This window comes from Triticum dicoccoides, chromosome 2A (genome assembly GCF_002162155.2).
Source record: "Triticum dicoccoides isolate Atlit2015 ecotype Zavitan chromosome 2A, WEW_v2.0, whole genome shotgun sequence".
NCBI classification, from domain to species: domain Eukaryota; kingdom Viridiplantae; phylum Streptophyta; class Magnoliopsida; order Poales; family Poaceae; genus Triticum; species Triticum dicoccoides.
In genome coordinates this window covers 392,954,113-392,968,808 of record NC_041382.1, presented here as the reverse complement: position 1 = coordinate 392,968,808, position 14,696 = coordinate 392,954,113, and the positions used below count along the sequence as shown (strand labels likewise).

Here is a 14,696-nt window from a genome sequence, read left to right as displayed (position 1 = left end):
TCCATGCAAAAATCTCTCTTTAGATGCATTCACACAGAAGAATAAGCCATGAAACTTAGGATTCATTGCAGGTAGTGGCTGCTGAACCGTGTTCACGATGCATCGGCTGCCTGGGTTTGTATCAAGCACTGTCTGCAAGTAGTCCCTGATCCTCACATACTGCTGTGATTTCCTAACACAATATCCGTTGCTTTATTCCTTGCCCTATGTGCCATCATGGGAGTGATGTCTACACCATGATTTGAGCTGTGTGTTACTCCCTCCGTCCGAAAATACTTGTCATCAAAATGGATAAAAGGGGGAGACCCAAAAGTTGTGGTTTTGTGAAAACTTCTCCAAAAGGCGGGGCAAAGTGTTATAAATGCCCTTGAAATTGATGTTCTGTGCAATTCACTCAAATAAAAAATTCCGCTCGCAGGACACGCGCCCGCAACCCTTGCTGCCTCTATACCTTTTCTCTTCATTCATCCACCCCACTATCTCCCTCCTCACCCTCCGCGTCGGCCTCGCTGAGCTCGCCACCAGGTCCGCCTTCACTCTGCCGCGTCGATCCCCCGAGAAACTCCCGTAGCACCGTTGCCTGTCAGCCAAGGAGCAGCCGACACCCGATTCGCGTCCAGGAGCAGGGTGATCTCCTTCCTTCTACCGGTGAGCTCCACCTCGGCCTTTCCGTTCCCAAGACGCGCCCCTTTGCTCCCTTCTGACCTGTGGTCGCGTCGGTCGCATGCGTGCAGGAAATTTACGGGGCTAGGTCGCCGTCCTCGCCTCCTTCCCCAACCGAGCGGACGGCCGCGACGAGCCCCTCGACGACCGCTTCCTCCTCTCGAGCAGGATCCGGAGCCGCGGGCTCCTTCTTCCTCCTCGACGTCAAGTCGCCGTTGCCGCTGGCCGAAGCTCCGTGCCGGCCTCCCTCGCCCTCCTTCGCCTCTGCTGACCTCGGATTTGAGCCCAGGGTGAGCTCCGTCCTCCGTCGTATTTTTCCCTTTCTAGGTGCCCCTGTTTAGCCCGCTCGATCCTCTGCCGTGGTCACCGCCGGCCATGGCCGCGCTGTTGTCTCCGCCGACCCGTTGATCCCTGGACCGCTGGCCTCCTGCTTGCTGCTGCTGGCCATAGGCTGCGTATAGTTCGCGAGTATTAACAGTTAGTATGATTTATCAGAAACTAGCAGGAAATGCTTAAACTGTCGAAACTTTTACATCAGCTTTAATTTGTTTATTGCTTCTGGAGAAGTGAATCGAATATTCATTGAATAGATTTATCAGTCTTATTAAATTGTGTTATTATCATCCTGCCAGAGAAAAAAAATGACAGGGGTAAATCAGAAACCACACCCTAGGAGAAAATCAAGAAAGGTTCAACAGCCAAAGAATTCACCCAAGGAAAAGCTAATGAAAGAGCCCGCTGGTCAAGACACTGATGAACGGAGTGATCTTCAAGTGGGAAGTGTTGTAGATCCTGTTCTACCCAGTGCTAAATTTGAACCTGAACCTCCTACTGTTCCATTGTTAACTGGTATGTCAGTTTTACGTAGATGTTGGATTTTATACTGAAAATCATACAATAGGGCAAGTATCAACTTTGTGTCTACAAGTTTAAGTTAGGTTTGATAATGTGTTACTGTGTTTTTTACTGTCTATTCATGAATACTCAGTCATTCATAGAGATTTTTTTTGTCAAACTTAAAATAGTTTGAGCGAGTACAAGGCTATAAACCCATTTCTTTTGGGACAGAGATGATACATATTATAAGTTTTCAAATAATGTCTTTAAATACATATAATGGCTGCTATTGATATTGCCCATGATATTATGCAGGAGACAGTGCATGGCTGTATGCGGCTCGTGGTCTTGACCTTTCTTCTGGCACTCTGCCTGAGGTAGGCATGGCTATCTTCTCTACAGCTTTCAATTTTGGCAGACATGAATGTTTATGTTTTATAGTTTTCCATCTATTGATGGCAGCAGTAGCAATGTGGATAAGTAAAATATTGTGGGTTTTCCAGTATGGGTAGGTTTTATGTTCTTATCTTTTATTACGAGAGACTCATTCTTACCTCTAGAAATAGTATTGAGATGCTAACTGGAAGTGCTTTTGAGCATTATTTAACAACAATTCTGCATTCTTTATTTACCAATTACTGTGTTTATACAGAATTTGTGCACCGGAGGCGTTGTAACTTCATATATTATTGAGCAAGTTCCCAAAGAACAATCACCAGACACTTTATGTCAAGGGTCTTTTAAGTTTCAACATGATAATGGTGGAACTGATTCTATTAGGTGCTCATTCAAATTTGCGAAGTCTGTAATTCACGCAATGGAATTATACTCTGCAGCAATTCGTGTCTCAAGTCCAGGTCTTGGAAAGATATATTTCACTACATATTGTGTTCCTTTGGCTTGCTATATCGTGGTGTATGAACCGTTGTTACATTATGATGATCTTCATCATAACAAAAAAGCAGAAGATTCAATCTGTAATTCCAATAAAATTATAAAAAAGAGGTGGCTAGCTAACATAAGGTGAGAATTCATAATTGGTTTGTCATTTAAGCATGAACTATTTAAATAAACCAGAAACAATGTGTGCAGGAATATTTATGAGGGCCTCGATTTACTTCACTCATTGCGCATAAGTCATCCTTTGACAAATAAGGTGTTTAGTTACATGTGGTGCAAGACAGAGGACGGATCTATTGGATCTGTAAAGTTAATAGGTGCAAATGGAAGCATGCAAACAATGACCAAACACAATAATACAGTGAGTAGAGAGCGAGATGAACGTGCGGGTGTTTTACATTTCCTTGAGAAACTTCGTATTGCGGAGTGCCCTGATTATCCGTCATTCAGATGGCTTGTTGAAAACAGGTATGAAACCTTCTACAGTTGTACACTAGTTGCATTTAAGCTTGATGCACAGTACTTTAAGATTATTATGAAAGAAGGAAAGCGGCAGTTAGAAATTATTTGGTCCATGAAGTTATTGCAGTAAGCGCCTACAATTTATGTAGACCAAATTTGGAATACATGTTCTGTGCATCTTCAGCGATGAAGAATAAAGCATGCTATCTAGTATCACAATGTCTAGTTTCGACCAAGGTGAAATAGTGGTGTATGTTATGTAATGCCTTAGTTAAGTATCTCTCACAAATAGATTCCATGACTTCAGTATAGTTGTACTTAAATTGCATTTAATTTTGTTATTTTGTCCCATCTTCAATGAACAGTGTTTCTGCTAAAGCGATTCTGGGGCATCCACTGCTTACTAAATCAGACGAGGCCATAGTTGATGTATATTACTGGTTACACGAGTCCGTGTTAAGCCTAGATGGAAATCAACGCAGTATGTTGCAGAATGATCTGAATGCCAAATTCCCTACTTTAGCAAATACTTGGAGAAACACAGTGAAGTCAAGTACTGCTTTTGTGGGAGTGAAAGTTGCTAAGTACTATGATGATCTCTTGGATCTACTGTGCTTTGTCAGGAATTATATTGAACACAAGCGTGACGAAGCGTTATACATTTATTCACGTGTAAGTTTTTTTATTTTATTTTATGAATGCTCATGGCATTGCACATTTTCTTATTTCAACTTTATTTTTCAGGTGAACCATAAGAACATTGTCGTCGAATTATCAAAGGCATTCCCGACATTCTTGGCCTGGGTTTACACCTATATTAAACTTTTTTGAAAAAGAACTTGTTACTGAAGAAACATTTCCTCTCTGTGAAGCTGGTGGGGTTATGTAATGAGGGCTTCAATGGCTGGTGGCTCAGCTCATTCAAGCGTTTAGTGTTCAGTTTAATTGGGGGTTTGCTTGGAAGTTTAAAGAACATTCAGTTGGCAGCTTCTTGGTTCAAACTGTCCCTAATTTGGTCTACATGGAACTAAGAGTGTGGTAAGAACTACAAAGTGGATTGACTCTGCAGTAGAAAAAATGAAGCTCTATTCAGTCTGAGCGAGGTCTTTTCGGGTTCCAATTTTGATGAGACATAGAGATGGCTCCTCGGAGACAGAATCCATGTTATGGACTGTACAACTGTGGATATACTAGTGTATTGGTCACATGGAATTATTAGAATCAAGGCCAGAGTCAGGGACCCTAAGGAAATCCCTAGAACTGCAATTGAGGAAATAGTGGAGGGTGGCCCTTTACTTGATGGCATGTTGATCAGCAACAGGGATAATGTCTCTAAAGGAGGGAATATGACACCAAAAAGACCAAAAGGTGGCGGCTCAGATAATGCATCTGTTTCTAATGGCACTTGTACTATGAATGTTGATGGAGTTATCTCTGGTCAGTTCAGCTAGTAAGTGGAGATAATATCTGTTATAGAACAAGTGGTGATCCTAGAGCATGGCCGAAACTTTACAATCCCTATTCTTATGTAGGCAAGTTCACACACGGCAAGTTTTACTATTATCAATGGAAGAAGTTCTGATATGTCCACCACTGAGGCCAGACCAGTAGGCCATATGGGTTGCTTCTTGATTCTAACCACGAAGAATTTTATTTTGTTAGGAAGGGTTCATTTTCTCTCTTCCGGTGTTTGAAAGATCTGGAGCAACTTATTTATGGTATGTTTCTGTCCTAGTATTTGAGAACTAATACTGAAATTTCCATTTATCATCTATGAGATGATACTAACTACTTTTAACATATCAGGTTCTTCAGATGAATGGGGGAAATCTCGGTGGTGTTGGAATGAACTTACTGGACGACATATCTGACTCTGGAACCCTCATTGAAGTCCTTAGGTGCATGTGCCATGTAAACCATCTACTGGGGTGATCTTCTGCTGCAATATATTACGAGTCCCTCACCAGTTCTGTTATATCATCTGATTAAATTGTTACTCAGATATTAAAGAAACTGGCTAACGTGTTTGCTCACCCCATTCACAAACATGGAGGCAAGTGCCTGTCGTGCCCAAGTTTAGGCAAGAGTGGCTGCACATGTGGGGTCTGTTGAAGTATATGTGGAACCTACAGTTACTCCCTCCGTCCAGGTGTGTAAGTCATCTTACGAAAATCAGGTATTCCCAAAAGTCTTAGGCACAACACATTAAATTCCATCCTTGTTTTTATCCCAGCCTTGTACTGCTGCCCACGAGAAATATGCATGATAGGAAGAGGAGGTGCCCGCAGAAGAATGACCCGTGCATGCATCGCAGCTGGGCGTTGATTAGGCAAGAAGTTGATGACAGTCTTGCATGCGTTCACGTAGGTGGCCTGAGAGAGCTCAAACAGCATCCTAATAAGTAGCAAATCAATGCTGATTTTGCTTCCGCTTAAAACAGCGCTGTGATTGGAAGTTTTTCTAGTTGTGGTGCTGCTCCTCGTCCAATCTTAAGCCACCTAGGTCGCGCTGCTCCTTCTAATGTGACTTATTCACCTAGACGGAGGGAGTACTATCTTTCCATAAATTGCAATCAAGATCTACTCCCTGGTTGGCTGTATTTGATGTGATTGAGAGCTTCATGAAGTGTTTGAACACGAAGATCACCATACAAGAATGAATTGAAGAAAGTTTGTGATTTAAATTCCGTGTTATTTGTTCAGGCTACATAGAACGATGTTTGAGTGCTTTTGATCTATTCTCAGTTATTTGGTTGGTGTCGGTGGGCAGGTACACCATGTATTTTCGAATATTGAAATGCTTGCCTGATGTACATCAATTACTTAAACTCAGCCACCTCTAATTAATAATCATGTGATTGCCATATGATTGCTGTTATTTTAAGCGCAAATGCATACTAATCTGACTTTGGCTATTAATATGTACTCCCTCTGTAAAGAAATATAAGAGCGTTTAGATCACATATCAGGATGTCGGACAGTTATTTGTGATCTTTGCATCAACTAGAAAGACATATAGTTAGTTTTGGTCGTGTGGTCAAGCATATATCATTTTGTTCACTTCACATCCCAACTTTCGCTATGTGCTCAATAGAATATTTGCTAGTTTCGTGCTCATTTCAGCATAACTTTATTGTAGATGTCATTCCTTTTCTCTTCTTGAATCTGTCTGTCTTTTTTCAAGAACATCCACCTGACCACCTGAGTGCATAGCTTTCTTTAGAAAAGTTGAATTTTTTGGTCTTCATGTTATTGTAAGTCCATACATGCAATTCTTTCTTTCTTTCTTTGATATGAATAATTTCCAAATCAGCCTCAGCTTGTATTCTCGCTTCCACCTTGATACTTACATTTCGATCTCTGTTGATTTAGGGCTCAAATTTCAGTATGGGCCCACCAAGTACTAGTTGAGATTTCAGAAGGAAGGCTTCATGCAGGTTTGTGGCGTTCAGTTGAGCTCAGCAACATCTCGCTGCGCGAGAATCATGGTCGCCATTTGGTGGATCTTATGAGTATGCTGGACATAGCTGTTGCATCTCTGGTGAGCCCGATGTCCCACCATGCTTTGCGTTTTCTCTTTTTTATTTCTCTATGATTAGCCCTTGATTCCTCAAGGATTTGTGGGTGTAATACCCTGCTCCAGTTTCAGGCCAGTTGCGCTGAATCTTAAGTTTCTTATTGTAGGGAGTCAAAGACCGTTATGTAGAGTACAATGCTGTCAGGTGCCACCTTCTACTAGAAATGTAGCTCATCTTCAGAAGTAGGTACTCCAGAATGCACTGGATGCTAAATATAGCTGAATATCAATCACTGTCGTGTTTGATTTTTGTTGATGTCATGGCAAAAATAAAAGTGAAGTGTTGCATCTATATGTCTGTCTTATCATTTTATGTCATGTTGAATGCTATGGATGAACGAACCTTTCTGAATCGTAGGACAAAAACAAACAGTGTTTCTTTTCTATGATGTAGTCCTCTCAAGCAGTATTTATTTTCTGAATCTTCTCATAAGTGTTAGGCATAACATGTTAACCCACTGATAATATGGACTACTAACATTTGCTTTTACATATATGTTTCAGGACAAATATTCTTGTGTTGATAGGTCAACTTTTTATCTGCACGTGCAAACTCTTAGGAATTTCCCAATTGAAAAACTTTATGGAGAGGTGGTCCTGTTGTGACTTGATTCTGTTCTTCTTTTGGATCCTCTAGGATTATTTAGTTGCTCACTGAAAAGGACACTGTCAACTATCAAATACCTGTACAAAGCAGGAGGGAAAGTTCTTCTAGTTACCAGTCCCCCAGTCTGTTAATCCAGTGTTCAAGTCAATCAAATCTTTTGCAGGTTATTTGAAATTCGTATTCTAATACGCTTATGCCAAACTTTATACTGATAAGTTGTTAGATATGGTTGCACTCTAGGACCCAAAAACAGTTGTTCAGTTTGCAACAGAATGATTCTAACGTCAGTAAGCCAGGGCATCTGACAAAGATTACATGTTTGAACCCAAGCCTGTAAATATTTTTTTATTTGTAAACCAAAAGTATCTGTACTATTGGAGAAACCAAGTAATAATGCTATTAGCACCCATGCACTAAGTGTCTGGACAACTGCATTTCTCCCTTGTATCTTTTCTCATACTGTTTATGACACTACAGTGGCTTAATTTGGTCATGTATTCTGAATCACATATTTTAAATGCAGCTAACTTATCCAGAACAGCTTCTTTTGTTCGTTCTTGATAACTGAAAATAATCTGTCATAAATGCTGATAGTCAGACTATATGTCAGCGCTTCTTCAAGTAAAGGTCATCCCGGTGGATGGTGTCCCTTGTTTAACATCATGTAAGAAGGAAGAATGGGTGCAGAATGATATTATCTTGTTTGAAAATCTTTTGAACTTCAGGGGAGAAAAATGCAAACTGCAATAATTTTTCTCAGAAGCTAGCGTCAGGTGCAGCAATCTTTGTCAATGATTCTTTCTCATTGTCTCATAAGATTCACGCATCAACGGTTGGCATCACTCGTTTCTGCTATGCATCTCTTGCTGGTTTCCATTTTGAGGAGGAGCTTATGCAATCGCTAAAGATCAATGACACCACAAGGCGCCATACATAGCAATAGTAATCACCGATCCTTATTTTAATTTCAGTTCATGGTTTATACATACCTATGGAAACTATTTACAAGGTTAAGACCTGAAAAATGGACTCGTTCAATTCCTATTTACTAGCATTAGCTCTAGCAATTAACGTGTTCAGTCTCGATTTTTCCTTTGTTTTAATTGTCAAGTAAATGTGCGGTTTAGTTATGAATATATGTTGATTCTACAAAGCGACATGCATTTTGATGTGTTTGAGGAAAAAATGTTGAATCTACTTGCTCTTATCATCCACATTGAATAGCAAAGCTAATCATTCTTTGATGCCATGACTTGTTAAACACACACACCACCACACCAACCATTTCTGTGTTTATACTATTCTTTATAATGATCAGACTGTGAAGTTGGAACTATTTTGGCCAGCATCCGTATGTATAAACATGCGGCTTAGCTTGTCTATCCAACAGCGGATGATTAGAGCTGCACTTCTGATCTTGTTTTTGCCATAATGGAACAAAAAGCTTGGTGCTATGTCAAAATTTGGATGGTACAAGCTAATAGTTGCTTTCCCTATTTCTCGAGTTTTATAGAAGGACTATTTGCTCTATGTATTGTCCTGTTATGTTCATGGTAGATAATAGGTAAGTTTAGAGGGTTTTCTAACGTGGTCACTTCAGTTTGTGGTCAAGAATATTGCACTCATGATGTTTAATAATTAATTGCAATTGATAATTGTGCAGAAATAATCCTTGTTCCTAGCAATTGTATTTCCGCTAGCTATCTGCAAGCAGGATTAGTACTTTCTACTAGGAACTATTTAATGAGGATCTTAATTTTTGCTTAGCCATATCGATTTCTTTTTGATATTGTTCTGGTTATTGCAGATTGGAGGCAGTAACTTCTTGAGAAAGGCACCTGCACCGCATCTGTTAGCCTTCAACGCGATGGGTTGTTTCTTGTTGGAAAGTTATCATTTCAAATAATGAATGGCCTTGGAATTCCAGTGTCCTCCTGTTTGCTAGAAAAAAATGCAACCAAGGAAGTGTTACAACTTATTAAAATAGCCCATAATAGGAACATTCCTATTTATTATCCAACAGACCTGTGGTGTTTGAACAGCAACAATAATGAACAACTCGAAATATTTGACTCAGCTGAACTATTGTCTGGTGAGTATGACTGGGCTTTATTTATTTATCTATGTATTTTTGTTCATGTGGTTCCTATTACTCGTGTCATATTTACTGGCAATGGCAGCACTAATCATTCTTTAGAATCAACATCCTGTTTGGAATACGACTCTTAATTCTTTCTTTGAGCAACTTACTGTTAGAGTATAAGTTCTACCAAATACTCCTTGTTGCTCAGCTGCTGACAGTAATTAGCAAGCCATTAATTCTTTCTTTGATCAACAAGGAGGAGTACTACACTAATGCATGAGATTATAAACAGTCAAAGTAGCTGAACATGAGCGGCAAGGCTACTTACCCCTCCTTGTTGCCAAAGCTCAGGCTTGCTGCATGGCTGCTACCCACAGGACCTCACCTACAATTTTCTAGTTAAAAAGCAATTCAGCTGCTGAAATTATCCTGCATTTAAACCTGTAAAGTTTTTTTTTTCGAGAAAATGCAAGGGACCTTTGCGTTTCATTTCATTGAAAAGAGAGTGTGAAAGTACAATCCTCCTAGGAGGTGGTTTCACAGTCATCAGGCGGACACTAGTGCACATCCCATGAGGCGGGCAACACAACTCTAAGCCCAGCGGCGCCAACAGTAGCCCAGGTCCGGCTTCGGCTTTGATCCTACGCACTAAGGTGTGAATGGACGGTGTATATATATTCGGTGAGATGTAGTTTCATGGTATATATATATTCGGTGTGGTAGATCTCAATATTTTTTAATATAAATTTGGTCAAGCCTTACAAAGTTTGACTTTTACAAATCTAATATGTGGAGTAAAAAAGACCGGAGGGAGTAGGCTAAGTTGGTCCTTGAGTTGCTTGAGTTGTGTTGTGTTTACAGTAGTCGTGTCTTAATAAAACACTTCTATCCTAGGCCTCTTATATAAGTGGAGGGTAGACAAGCGATGTAATCTATATGCAACATAATAGCACGGGCCACAGACACATGAGGGAGTTGGTGGTATGTGCCGGCGGCTGGGTATGGTATTGTAGCGGTGCCATGGGGAGGAGCGCCAATAGTCTGGCCCTAAGAATGTAGTCATACCGGTGAACCTCGTTAATCAATCTTAATGTCGTGCTTTTGTGATGGCTTGGTTCTTGATAGATCAAGTGTGATTAATTCTAACTAGTGGTATCATGAGCTAGGTTATTTGGAGGTTAAAGATCGATTTCAGAGGAGCAAAAGATAGCAATAGTATTCCGCCGAAGCAATTGGGCGAGTTCGTCGCTGATGTTGCAGATCAGTGGATGTTGGTCCTTGAAATCTTTGTGGAGCAGTCGAGAGGCAGTAGCACATGAAAAGTAAAATTCAGTGGTTCTGTGATGTACTAACAGATCTTGAGTCGCTCATTATTGTTTGAAGATTAGTGCAACACTGTGCAGTATTGGCTCCTTGCAGCCCATGGCCGGAGGTCCATCCCGCCAGGGGAAGGCCGAGGCAGCAAGGCACATGGTCTGCTGGAAGCCTAGAGCATATACTTTGTATAGTAGAAACTCAAATCGACAAAGTTAGGGTTGAAAGTTTAGCTACTTCAATTGGGCATAATAATGGTTATGCTGTAAGCAGCGTTGGTAGAAGTGGAGGCGTCAGATTGTTTTGGAATAATACAATAAATATTGATATTTCTGGGTATTCGGATTATCATGTGGATTGTGAGGTGAGGGACCCGGGTTTTGACCCGTGGAGGCTAACATTGGTGTATGGTGAGGCTCAAACGCACTTGAGACATCACACTTGGGAAACAATGAAAAACATAGCAAGTTTGAGCTCTCTCCCCTGGCTTTGCATAGGAGATTTCAATGAAGTTCTACGTCTAGAGGAACATGAGGGGGTTGGTGAGAGGAGTAATGCTCAGATCCAAGGCTCTAGAGACATGGTTGATACTTGCATGCTTATGGACATTGGATACAAGGGAAGATTCTGGGCTTTTGAGAAGAAGGTGACGGGGGGCTCTTATACCAGAGTAAGATTAGATCGGGCTCTCGGAATGGTGCTCTCTATTCCCACTTGCATGTGCTAACCACCTAACTACAGTAACCACGGATCATGGCCCGATCCAGTTGGAGCTCAATTCGGCTGTGCAACGGTGCCAGGTGCGAGAAAAGATTTTTCGCTATGAGGTTGCATGGGAGACTCATGAGGACCTGAAAGGCACAATTGCTGCTTCTTGGGCGCCATCGTTGGAAGGGGAAAGAGTGGATGATCTAAAGTTTAAGCTAGCTGACTTGTCAAGTAACCTGAGAAGATGGGACAGAAGGACTTTCGGGTCAGTACGCCGTGAGATAAAGGAGTTAAAACAGAAACTTGAAGAGTTACATAATGCACAGGGTCGCCCTGGCCCTAGTCACGAAGAGAATAAGGTGAATGAGAAGTTGGTCGAACTATACCACAAAGAGGAATTGATGTGGAGACAGCGATCAAGGATAGAATGGCTGACGGCGGGAGACAGAACACAATTTTTTTTCATATGAGAGCGAGCATGAGGAGAAAAAAGAACATGATAAAAGCGCTGATGAATTCATTAGGGGTCCAGGTGGATGACCCGGAGGAACTAAAGGAGATGAGCACAAATTTTTACAGGAATCTGTACACCACCGAGGGGGTGACAGACATGGAGGCGGTCCTCTGCCATGTTCCAAGGAAGGTTACCCCGAAGATGAATGATACTCTCTGTGCAGATTATTCGGAAGAGGAAGTCAAATCCGCTCTTTTTCAGATGTTTCCCACAAAGTCTCCGGGTCCGGATGGGTTTCCAGCCCATTTTTATCAACGTCACTGGGATGTGTGTGGGGCAGAAGTTACAAAGGCTATTCTCCAGATAGTAAGAGGTGAGGAAGATGCAGAGTGTATTAATGACACCTTTTTGGTCCTTATTCCAAAGGTAATGAGCCCAACCTTGCTTACTCAGTTCAGACCTATAAGTTTGTGCAACATATTGTATAAAATTGCTTCGAAGGTGATTGCAAACAGGTTGAAGCAAATTTTGCTAGACATCATCTCAGAGGAACAGTCTGCCTTTGTTCCTGGCAGACTCATAACTGATAATATAATCACGACATATGAATGTTTGCATTTTATGAAGGGAAGTAAGTCCAAGAAAAACAATCATTGTGCACTCAAGCTGGATATGATGAAAGCCTATGATAGGCTTGAATGGGATTATCTCCAAGCAATGATGGAGAAGAGACTCAGTTTTGCCCAGCAGTGGATAAATGTGGTAATGAACATGATCAAGTCAGTATCTTTTTCGGTTCTATTTAACAGAGAAAAGTTGGAGGAGTTTAAACCTAGCAGAGGTATTCGGTAGGGAGATCCTATTTCCCCTTATCTCTTTTTGATAGCAGCGGAGGGCCTTTCATGCTACTGAAATCAGTTCCTCAGTCGTCAGCATTTTCAGGAGTCCAGGTGGCCCCGACAGCTCCGGTTGTCAACCACTTGCTCTTCGCTAATGATAGCCTATTGCTGTTCAAGGCGAGTACAGAAGGGGCAGTTGTGGTATCAAACTTGTTGGACACATACTGCAATGCATCGGGGCAACGAGTGAATAATGAGAAGTCATCAATTTTCTTTAGTAAAGGATGTCCACGGGTGATAAGGGATGGGATTAAAAACACTTTGCAAGTCCATGACGAGCAGCTAAGTGATCGGTATCTAGGGATGCCAACGGATGTCGGGCAGGCAAAAAATGGTACTTTTAAGTACCTAAAGGACAGGGTGTGGGAGAAGATCAAGGGATGGTTGGAGAAATTACTATCATATGCAGGAAAGGAGGTCTTAATCAAGGCAGTGGCCAGGTTATACCCGTATATTCTATGTCGTGTTTCAGGCTTCCTAGGGGCATTTGTGGAAGTATTGCATCCTGATCAGGCAGTTCTGGTGGGGAAGTAAGAGAGGGAAGAGAAAACCATGCTGGATATCATGGGATATATGCACTAAACCAAAGTATTTGAGAGGCCTTGGCTTTCGAGATATTGATCTCTTTAACCTCTCATTACTGGCTAGACAAGCATGGCGCGTAATACAAACTCCTTCTACTTTAAGCGCTAGGATATTGCAAGCTAAGTACTTCCCTGCTACGCCTTTTCTTGAAGCCGATCTAGGAGGCCGGCCTTCGCAGATCTGTAGGTCTATTCTAGAGGGTAGAGGAGCCCTAGAACATGGCTTGATTCGGAGAATTGGTACGGGAGAGGATACTAGAATCTGGGACTAGAACTGGCTCCCCCGCTCGGGCCTCATGAGACCAATGGCATGTCTGGTGGCGGATAGACCAGCACGCGTTGCCGAACTAATTGACCCAAGCTCGGCTAAGTGGATGTAGGCAAGGTACGTGCGATCTTTTTGCCGGTGGATGCTAATGTGATACTAAAAATCCCGCTGTGTACCAGAAGGGTTGACGATTTTTGGGCATGGGGAGAAGATGAAAGGGGTGTTTTTTCAGTAAGGTCAGTATATAAATTTTTGTTGAAAATGAAACTGCAAGGGGAAGCATTACTGCAGCTGCTCGGAGGACGCTCAAACGAGGCAAAAGAGGAATCAGCTTGGACTTCCCTGTGGCACATTAAGGTCCCGTCGAAAATCAAGGTATTTCTATGGAGGCTATGTCATGAATCAATCCCAACAGCGGGGGTGTTGCACCACTGGAATATGTCAACTATGAGTGTGTGCGCTTTTTGTTCTGCGGAAGATGACTGGAAGCATGCACTTATAGACTGTGTGATGGCTAGGAGTGTTTGGTCACTTTGTTCAGAGGAGACAGTGGAGACAATGCTTGGCAATCTTTCCCTAGATGCGAAAAACTGGATTTTCACAATGCATGACTCGCTGCCACAGGCGGAATTTACACGGATGGTGGTGACCCTTTGGGCAGTTTGGGGAGCAAAAAGGAGAGCTATACACGAAGAGATTTTTGATAGTCCTTTTAATACTAACTCTTTTATAACCTCTTATTTGAGGGAATTGGAGATGTTAGATAAAGGAGTCAGAAGAGGACCAAAGCGAGCTAGCATTAGACAGTCCACGTGGTTATCCCCGGCTGAGGGTCATGTAAAGATGAATGTGGACGTGGCAGTGTCCTGCAAGGGGAGTGTGGCGCAGCAGGAGTGGTGTGCCGGGACCATAATGGAAGATTCTTGGGTGCTTCGACTCTAAAACTTGAGTTCATCACAGATGCGAGTACACTTGAGGCGATAGCAGTACGGGAAGGCCAAGCTCTGGCTGAGGATTTATATGAAAATTCAATTCAAATTGCAACGGGCTGTAAGAGGGTGGTAGAAGATGTCCAGAAGAACTCGACAGCTGGATATGGAGCTATAGTGCATGAGATAATATTTCGTGCAAACTCTTTTATTTCATGTAAAGTAGTTCATGAGTTTAGGAGCTCGAATTTCGAGGCTCACAATTTCGCTAGAGGGTTTGGCCGTCATGTATGGCTGGGCCAGCAGGAGACCTTGATTTTCTTCCTGTAAACATTATGGACGATGAATAAAGCATGCGAGGTTGTCTAAAAAAATACAGATTCTAAAGAAGCCATGCACTTACATGAGATTT

At 41.9% G+C, this 14,696-nt stretch overlaps 1 protein-coding gene across 26 annotated transcripts; it reads left to right on the top strand.

Moving 5' to 3' along the window:
• Positions 1-459: 459 nt before the first annotated feature.
• Positions 460-9,121, top strand: LOC119354667. 26 transcript variants are annotated; one of them, XM_037621402.1, is made up of 15 exons: positions 460-648; positions 735-953; positions 1,296-1,512; positions 1,816-1,877; positions 2,153-2,523; positions 2,593-2,868; positions 3,228-3,534; positions 3,607-4,299; positions 4,395-4,580; positions 4,669-5,631; positions 6,234-6,402; positions 6,546-6,621; positions 6,943-7,208; positions 7,569-7,987; positions 8,853-9,121. In XM_037621402.1, exons 3-8 carry the CDS (start codon positions 1,305-1,307, stop codon positions 3,691-3,693), a joined length of 1,311 nt encoding a protein of 436 aa, XP_037477299.1. In that variant the 5' UTR covers positions 460-648; positions 735-953; positions 1,296-1,304; the 3' UTR covers positions 3,694-4,299; positions 4,395-4,580; positions 4,669-5,631; positions 6,234-6,402; positions 6,546-6,621; positions 6,943-7,208; positions 7,569-7,987; positions 8,853-9,121. The 26 variants fall into 26 exon arrangements, with proteins under 26 accessions (XP_037477299.1, XP_037477295.1, XP_037477305.1 ...); XM_037621398.1 differs by having other exon boundaries at positions 3,607-4,312; XM_037621408.1 differs by having other exon boundaries at positions 3,607-4,580; positions 4,669-4,760; positions 4,864-5,631.
• The last annotated feature ends 5,575 nt before the right edge of the window (positions 9,122-14,696 follow it).

What these genes read in the sequence shown, in the direction of transcription:
- LOC119354667 (XM_037621402.1), top strand. Translation starts at nt 1,305, where the DNA reads ATGACAGGGGTAAATCAGAAACCACACCCTAGGAGAAAATCAAGAAAG. An exon ending in TACTGTTCCATTGTTAACTG is followed by an intron (nt 1,513 to 1,815) that starts GTATGTCAGTTT and finishes GATATTATGCAG; the next exon opens with GAGACAGTGCATGGCTGTAT. An exon ending in CGTTATACATTTATTCACGT is followed by an intron (nt 3,535 to 3,606) that starts GTAAGTTTTTTT and finishes TTTATTTTTCAG; the next exon opens with GTGAACCATAAGAACATTGT.